This window comes from Rhipicephalus microplus, chromosome 7, assembly GCF_043290135.1.
Source record: "Rhipicephalus microplus isolate Deutch F79 chromosome 7, USDA_Rmic, whole genome shotgun sequence".
NCBI lineage: Eukaryota > Metazoa > Arthropoda > Arachnida > Ixodida > Ixodidae > Rhipicephalus > Rhipicephalus microplus.
The window spans coordinates 16,659,595-16,668,291 of record NC_134706.1 but is presented as its reverse complement, the minus strand read 5'-3'; the positions used below and the strand labels follow the sequence as shown (position 1 = coordinate 16,668,291).

Sequence of the window (8,697 nt, the reverse complement as noted above, 5' to 3'; positions counted from 1 at the left end):
CGAAGGCTGGCTGACGCATTGTTCCCCTCTTTTTCTTATGTGAAAAGCTTCTGTGAACTCACGAGTTAATTTATTTTTAGACTGAAAAACCACTTCAGTATCCTGAAAAAGAGGATAACAACCGCACTTTCTGCAATGAGCCGCGAGATGCGATGCACCCAAAGATTTCAAAGAAGAATCGTGCTCTCTGAGACGAACATTGACGCATCTTCCCGACTGACTGATATACACTTTACCACAGCTAAAAGGAGTCATGTAAACAACGCCCATTGCGCAGTCCACAAACTTTTTGCTGTGTTTCATGTGACATTGGTAGTTATACCATGCATATCAAACTAGCCCAACTTTCAATTCTGTTGTATATGAACGGCTCGTCGTTAGCGATTGCGATAGCGTACACTACGTGGTCTAGTGGCTAGCGCCACGCGCTGATGATTAAAAGGTTGCTGGTTGGTATGTCAAGTCTCTATTTCTCCTTTATCATCACTCGTCATTGCAACCTCAGGGACTATAGGTATGACGTAAAAATGACGTCATTGATCGCAAATGGCGGACGCATGACCTTAAGAGAAAAAAAAAAGAAGCCTGCCCCTGACAGTGGCACGTGCAGCCATGGCACGTGTTTTCTGCTCCCCTATACGTCGACTACAAAAAAGAAAAAGATGACTTTCAGCTTCGATTTATCTTAGGCGGATGCACAAGGGGCTTTGCGTTTCACATTTAAGAGAACGTTTTCGCTATGCGATTTGCAGTACGTTCACATTTGCTTCAACGCGTAATCGAACACAATCACAAGGAAGGACATTGGCTGAGCACCGCTATCAACTGCTTTTTGCAAAAGAATACGTAGAAACGTTATCTTTCTCAGCACTTGCGTAAAGAAAAAAAAAGCTCGGATCCATTGAGATAAGGTAAAACATACCGATTAAACTTATTTTCTCAGATTGTACACGCTAAATACCAGTCTATGGAATAACGAATAACAAAAAAGTAAGTCCTAGGTTTTAGCCGCAAGAACTTGACTTAAAAAATATTCTTCATCGAATCCATCAGTCTTGGAAGACGTTGGGTATTTGAGGAGTCTGGAAAGTCTGCAATAGACTGACGGCCACGTGGATCAGCCCCTTGCTGCTGTGCAAGAAAGCCGCGCACGACATCCGGGGAGGCACCAGGTCGACCGAGTACAAGGCCAGGCACGTCGGTATCTCGGATACGAGGTGGTCCATCAAAACGTGCCGTGCCCTGCTCGGAAAGAGCAAGAGAGACAGAAAGTAGGGGAAAAAATGCGTCGTTTCTAGAGCTTCTTTAAGCCTCTGCGTTACCCGAGTGCACATTTCAAAGACGATAGTCTTGCTTGGGGACCTTAGACGCAAAAATTCTGGTTCGTCTGTCTGTCTACCTGTCTGTCTATATGTACGTTAGTCTGTTTGTCCACCCTTAATGGTACCCTAAACGGCACCAAAGTGACCAAAGGATACTCCAAACGGCCGACTCCATCCGCAGCACCCACCAATATTGCTCAAGGTTCAGAGTTCACACTTACGCAATTGTCGATTAAAAAGCAATTATTGTGCATATCTGAGGCACCATAACAACACGTCAATATTACGTATGTGTATTTTTTACTAAAGAATTCATAAATAAGTAATAAGGATCGTAGCCTTTATAACGCTGCGCTGGCCATGCAACGCTTGCACGAAACGGCAAGTGTTTCCAGCGCTTCGCTAATACGACGCGGTGGTGACACCTACCTGTCGCCTTGCGTTTTACACTTTATCACCTCAGAGACGGGCGCGCACGGCGCGCGCCCCGTTTCCCAGGATAACTGCCAGATAGCTCATGTCTCACGTGTGACGTGACTTGATGCGCTCGTTCGCCTCTGCTGAACGCTCGAGGCACACTAACACAGCGCCTCCAGAATACCATTCACCGATTTTCTTGCGCAGAACATCAAATAACCGTTTCGTTCACTCTCTCCAGACGCAAGACTATCGTCTTTCGACGACATTTGCGGTGTAACATGCAGATACGGGGCCAATTTTTTTATTTAGTATTTAGTACATACTGCAGTCCGTAGACCAAGCAGGGGGGGGGGGGGCAAACAAGGTAACACAGGGAAAACCAAGTTAACAGTTTATACATCAAGTTTTCTTACTATAGCTGACATTACTATTGAAAAATAAGTGCATGCTAACTAGGATGAATTAAGTAAACATTAGTAGGGAAAAGTGTACACAATTTTAGAAATAGTCTCAAGCACAAAAAGTTAAGTGACATAACTGAAATCATGAGATGGCGTTATGCATGGTAAAATGGACAATATTGTTCAAGCGAAAAGATGCATGCGTTTTTTTTTTCGAAGTCAGGAATGCCACATTCAGGAAAATCCTATGAAGACAGGGTTTTTCAGTCGCTAATGGTTCAGGCACGTGCAAAGTGTGGTGTCACATCATGATTGTGATTATTTCTGATTTACCTGGAAGCAGACAGAGAGATGTATTCAGGTTCGATATTAAACCACCGACATCTGGTGGACGCGGGTGACCTGTTTCATACCTGAACACGATATGTAACATCTGCGTTATATGAGAAATTCGTTAACAGGTGTGGGTGCGAGAGCCGATGTATCAACAAGCAGACTTGTGTTCTTTAAGGCTGCAACTGAACGAGCCTAGGCTGACGTTTTTAAGAAGAAAAGTTCGCTTGTCGAAACATCGGCTGCAGCACCCCCACCTTACGAATTTCACATCGCAAGCTTCCATCTTCCCGTTCCTGCCTTTCTTTTGGATCGGAAAATGTGGCGTTTATTTACTAGCGATAATAGGCTATCTATATGTTCGCCGCATTATAGATTCATATTTTGGTGAGAAAACCACAATTAAAAAAACTATTGGAGCAGGCCCAATCATATCATCAGCAAAATCTTGCGCAGTTTGCTGAGTTTCTTTAAAAACGCCCCCCAAGTCAACAACTGTTCTATATATTGCCACAAAATAATTTGATTGATTGATATGTAGGGTTTAACGTCCCAAAACCACCACATGAATATGGCTACAAAATAATTCGGATTGACACAATGCTTCAGGCCTTCACAAGGTGTAAATTCTTAAGGACACTCTGGGTCGACGAAAGAACTAGCTTTTCTCTCTAAGCACAGTGTCGCCGTATGACTTATTTTAAGATGTACTGCAACGCTTTTTCAGCATGGTCAGAAAACGGTGATCTATAATTTAAGGTCATGAGAACACGCGAGTCAAACATTACAGCGCAGTGCGCGACGTGGAATTCGCAATTCATTTCGAGAGTCGGCTAAAAATCGTTCCCTCTTCTTTTTACAAATGATGCCACGTACCGTAATGACCACGCCATATACGCTAATTCACCACCATTGGCTGATTTGAGCATCGTGAGTTGCATAGTGACTGATGATGCCACGGGAGGTCACCACTAGCCCGCTCGCGAGCTCATTAATCCACCGAAAGTAATTCATTCCCTCTCGAAGGAGCAAAAAAATAAATAAAAGGTGCTCGAGGTCGTGAGGTACTCGCAGGGTAAATTTCCCACATTCAATTTTCTCTGATCAGCCTCCAGGGCTCTCGTCGGGACGAGAGGAGACAAAGCAATTACACGTGTGACAAAGCTGAAATGATGCAACCATTCGAAGTTACCTGGAAAAGCTCTGTGGGGCCTTTTCGAGAAGTCGCCCATGAACGTGGATGCAGGTAGCGAATATCTCTGATTGATTGATTTGTGGGGTTTAAAGTCCCAAAACCACTATATGGTTATGAGAGACGCCGTAGTGGAGGGCTCCAGAAATTTAGATCACCTGGTGTTCTTTAACGTGCACCCAAATCCGAGTACACGGGCTTACAACATTTCCGCCTCCATCGGAAATGCAGCCGCCACAGCCGGGATTTGATCCCACAACCTGTGGATCAGCAGCCGAGTACCTTAGCCACTAGACCACCGTGGCGGGGCTAGCGAATATCTCTAAACTCGCGAATCGTTCCGTCACTTTGGCAGTTAAAGAAAGTGCTTACTTTCGAAGGAAGGTTTCCCACGTTTCGTAGGCGATGAAATTGCCTTCCGAGGTGGCGTACCAGACCACGGCGTCGGTTATGTGCGTCACGTGCTTCTGGCCGCACACGAGCTGCACCGGCACCAGGGACCACGAATGACACGGCTCGCCGGGCTTGTGCACGTGCCGGGGTCGTGGGGATCGCCGAGGCTTTGTCGCGTCGACGGTGTTCGAGGCGTTGTTGGCGGAAGCGGCGCGGACACCGGCCACCTGGAACTGCACTGCCCCGGCCAGAAACGACACGCAACGGCCCTGCACGCGCGCCGAGGTAATCGGCTTTCAGATCCTAATCAGCTTAGGGCGAAGATCAATCCGCTCTGCGCGACTACCTTTGCTGAGCACGCGCAACTACTGCACCATGCACTGCCAGAACACGCTCAAGCGCTAGCTCGTTCCGGCCTGTCTAACCCCTGTATTCTAGAACCTCCCTTCACTCAACGCTTCGCCTTCACTTGAGAAAGCCGATGGGAGCGCCATCTCTAGCCACGGCAAGTCACTGCATATCAGCGATAGTCTGCTAAGATTCTTCAGTAGCGCAGCGTGATTTTATGCCGAGTAGTGGCGCAGTGCTCAACTCTGTAATGTGAAGGGTGGACGTCGAGTCGAGCAGCGTTTGTGAATACGGGGGTAAGGCACTGGGTAGGACCAAGGAGGTTTACAAGATATTGCTGGAGTGGAAACTCTTGCCCACGAGGGAAGCCGTGCCAACCGTAAGATGGCGGCTGCGGCAGCCATCTTATTAGGGGCATGATGAGCTATTGGCGTTCGGCAATTGAGAAAGAGCGTTTTCCTCAACGCCCAACGAGTTTAACGTGGGAACATATTCGGGTCAGATAGTGCTCCAAGTGCGTCCTTTTGTTACTGGTTTTCTCTAGTAAACCTCAAATTCAAGGCAAGCTTTATTCGATTTTAAGACACCGATGCTAGTCCCTGCGGATTACTTACTCGGAAAGAACTAGCTATCTTTTAATTTAAAATTACCGTAGCTTTTAGACTAACATATCAAAGCCACTTGATGTTTACGGGGGCACCACCAGACATCAAGTGGCATGCTTCTGAGATCTTTGGAGGGCAAAAGCTGGCTTCACTACTGCTGGCAGAGCTTTTCGGGAGCTTCCATTTCAGGATTTTTCTAAAACCTCCTTGGGTAGGACGCTGTGGCTTATCCCCCGTACTAGATAGACCCCGCACTACATGGATTTGCCTAATCTTCGTACTTTATCCTCCATCCGGCTTCGCATGGCTTGAAGCTGTTTTGTCACGAAACAACAATTAGCAATAGCTTAGTAGTCACTGTTCAGCACCTTAATCTTTTAAGCTCACCAATTCGAATCGAGTCACAATCGTTCAAAACTGTTTGTTCTTTCATTCGAAACAAAACCGAAGCACTGCAATAAACAAAGCCACAACTGTGTTCGAAGCGCGCAAGCACAAAGACTAGGCAAATCCATGCACTACGTATAATTCCCATAGTCACTGAACGATCGCAACGCCAGAGTGCCATGCAGTTAATTTTAGGAAACTCTGATTTCAAATTGATTGATATGCGAGGTTTATTGTCCCAAAACAAACATATCGTTATGAGAGACGCCGTAGCGGAGGGCTCCGGAAATTTCGACCATCTTGGGTTCTTTAACGTGCACCCAAATATGAGCACGTGGGCCAACAGCATTTTCGCCTCCATCGAAAATTCAGTGGCCGCAACCGGGATTCAATCCCGCAAACTGTGGGTCAGCAACCAAGTACCTTAGCCACTAGACCACCGTGGCAGGGCTTTAGGAAACTCTATGCCTAAATACACAGCAAACTTCGTTCACTCATATTGTCGATGGCATCTGGAGATATTACGGGTTTCGACAAAGTGAACCCTATACAGCTCACCGTGGCGTTCGGATGTATAAGCCTGAGGGCAGGCTGAGCGAAGAACGCCTTGACTCCGCGAAACGTGAGCGTGGGTCGCGGCTGGCTACCGTAAGGAAACAGGGGCGTCAGCGGCGCCGTGATGCACTTGTCTTCGGGAACGGGCAGGTGCGTTTCAAGCACGAAGAGACTCAGCGGTGTCAGAAGGGCGTCCAGGACGTCGGCTGCGCGAATGCACGGAAGCCCCGAATGTTAGAATCAATCAGTTGCAGCGTGAATTCGACACAACGACGAAGGAAGCCTCGAAGAAGGCACACGCCGCGCTTCTTTCGTTCTTGTGTCGAGCTGCAACAGTTGCTTCTAATGCGAACTCGCGGACAACATTTCTTGGCAATGAAGGCAAAACTACAGGGGCGGAGCTTCTGCACATGCACTGCCACACTCGGCGACAACTTTTCTTGGCACTGAAGGGAAAGCTACGGAGCCAAATCGCGTGCATCTTACCACCAGTTAAGGCGCTTCCAAAGTAGCGCCCGTATTTTCAACGTGAAATATAAATGTTCCTCCTTTATTTTCTACGTGGAGCTATTTGAGATAAGACGCAGCTCACACCAGTAAGATATACGGAATTCCTTTAATTTCTTCGTTGTGACTTCGTGTTTTGAAACCCTTGAGAAAGTCCCGCCTTTTTGCGTGCACCTCAAACGCTAAGCGGCGTCTGCGTCTACATGAAACGCTGATGGTGCGCCCCCGTCACTTTACACAGCGTTACAAGACGCGCGCGAGAACGGAGTACACTTCGCGGTAGTGCTACATGTGCAGAAGCTCCGCCTCCGCAGCTTTCCCTTCAGTGCCAAGAAAAGTCGCCGAGTATACGCGAAGTAGTCCGGTATGTCATGTGTTCAGTATCGCGGTGGAAAGTGATGGATCCGCTCGATCAGCGTTTCATAGCGACACAGGCGCTGCTTGGCATTCGAGGTGCACGCATAAAGCGAGGCTTTCCCACGCGTTGAAGAACACGAAGTGACAGCGAATCTAAAAAAAAAAAACGATTATCTTACTGGTGCGAGCTGCGCGCCGTATCAGAGATGTACATGAAAAAAAAATGAAGGTAGTATTTTTCATAGCTGACGCAGAAAATAAGAACACGATTGTAGGACAACATTATTAGCGGTAGGATACGCGTGATTGGGCTTTGCATCCTTCACTGCATTGCAAAGTAAAGTTGTCCACGACTATACCAACAAGTTCACTTTGCGATTCTCGCTCCGAGCATTGCAACAACAATAACGAAAAAAGTGGTCACGAACCTGCGCACTTCACTGCAAATGTCGTCGAAAGATGATAGTCTTCTGCCGGCCATCTTTTTTCGTGCTAAGCGTCGCATCTTCGGCGCGGCGTAAGAAACATTAGCTTTTCTAGAATTACGTATTTATGTATTTTATAATAAAATAACAAACCACCTAGTACTGACGTACTAATGTGGCACCTCAGATTTGCGTAATATTTGTTTTTCGATCGGCAATGTTCACAAGTATGAATGCAGCCACCAATTCAAGATGGCTGGGCGTTCAGCAAGTGCTTAAACTTTGGCCGGGTGGCTGAATCGTGTGGCAAACAGACAGACGGAAAAGGCAGACAGACAGACAGACCAAAATTTCTACTTTCAAGTATCTGAAGAAAGACTGTCGTCCTTAAAAATTGCGAGCAAAACAAACTTCAACGTAAGCTTGCGGATTCAAGAGATGAGCTGTCGTCTAACCATAGGAGTGTGCAGGGTTCCTTATTACTAGTGGGGGGGGGGGGGGCTGCAAGTTTCGCTGTAGCCCCCTCTCCCCACGCTTTTGTCCCAGAACACTCACATCGCCTAGAAAGAAAATGAAAAAAAAATAGTATGGAATTCACCTACGAGTCGTCGTAAGGGACTTTGTGAGCTACTTCCGCAACGTCTGGTCTGTCCAGTATACCATTTTCCTTTTTCCTCAGTCCGTAATGTCTTTCGCTCAGCACAACTACGTTAGAATGTCAATGATCTCTCATTTTAGAATTGACCTAGCTCTTATTATGGAGCTTTTGAATAGCGTAACTCTAAGTTGGCGTTCGGTGCGGTCACCCGTTATTTCTGTCACTTATATTTGCTAGGAAGCTGACGACATGGAACGGATGTCTACACTAACATCGAGCCTGCTCTTGTCACATGATGGCCGCCGGTGCTCGCTCGTCATCAGGTGTGACGTAATCTATCTAGCAGCTCGTACGCTGGCCTTGCTGATCGATTACACCTTTCTTGATTAGTATTTTGTTGCCTTCTTTATAAAAGCATTATGGTAGCAGTTGATCCCCTGTAGATTTCTTCCAGGATGTTTATATATGCTTCGTCGACGCCCTGATTCCGCAGTGTCTGCATGACTGCTGATATTTCTACTGGATCGATTGCAACCGGAGTGAAGATTATGTATGCTTGTTCTAAACGTGGGTGCAAGGGTAAAAACAATCTGGTTTATACCCACACTTAAACACAGCGCGGTGTAGTGATCGGCAAGAATGCGCATCAGGACGAACGCTGACTGCCAACTGCTCACAGACAAGGACAGTAGCTATCTCCAAAACTAATCTATTATAACTAAACAAACATGTCCCGGTGGACCTAGGCGCCGCCAGAAGACCTGATATGGTCCCCTTCTTCGAGTTTCCCGTTTCAATGTATACGCGCACCCCCTGCAATAAACCAAGTCAGCGCTGGTCACCGAGCATTCTTG

The 8,697-nt window shown here is 46.9% G+C and overlaps 1 protein-coding gene across 1 annotated transcript; it reads right to left on the bottom strand.

Annotated features, from left to right (window-relative positions):
• Nucleotides 1–340: 340 nt before the first annotated feature.
• LOC142767185 (uncharacterized) lies at nt 341–8,692 on the bottom strand. The gene is made up of 4 exons (XM_075868409.1): nt 8,686–8,692; nt 5,960–6,162; nt 4,041–4,330; nt 341–1,242 (listed from the first exon to the last, which is right to left on the bottom strand). Exons 1-4 carry the CDS (start codon nt 8,690–8,692, stop codon nt 1,050–1,052), a joined length of 693 nt encoding a protein of 230 aa, XP_075724524.1. The 3' UTR covers nt 341–1,049.
• Nucleotides 8,693–8,697: the final 5 nt, after the last annotated feature.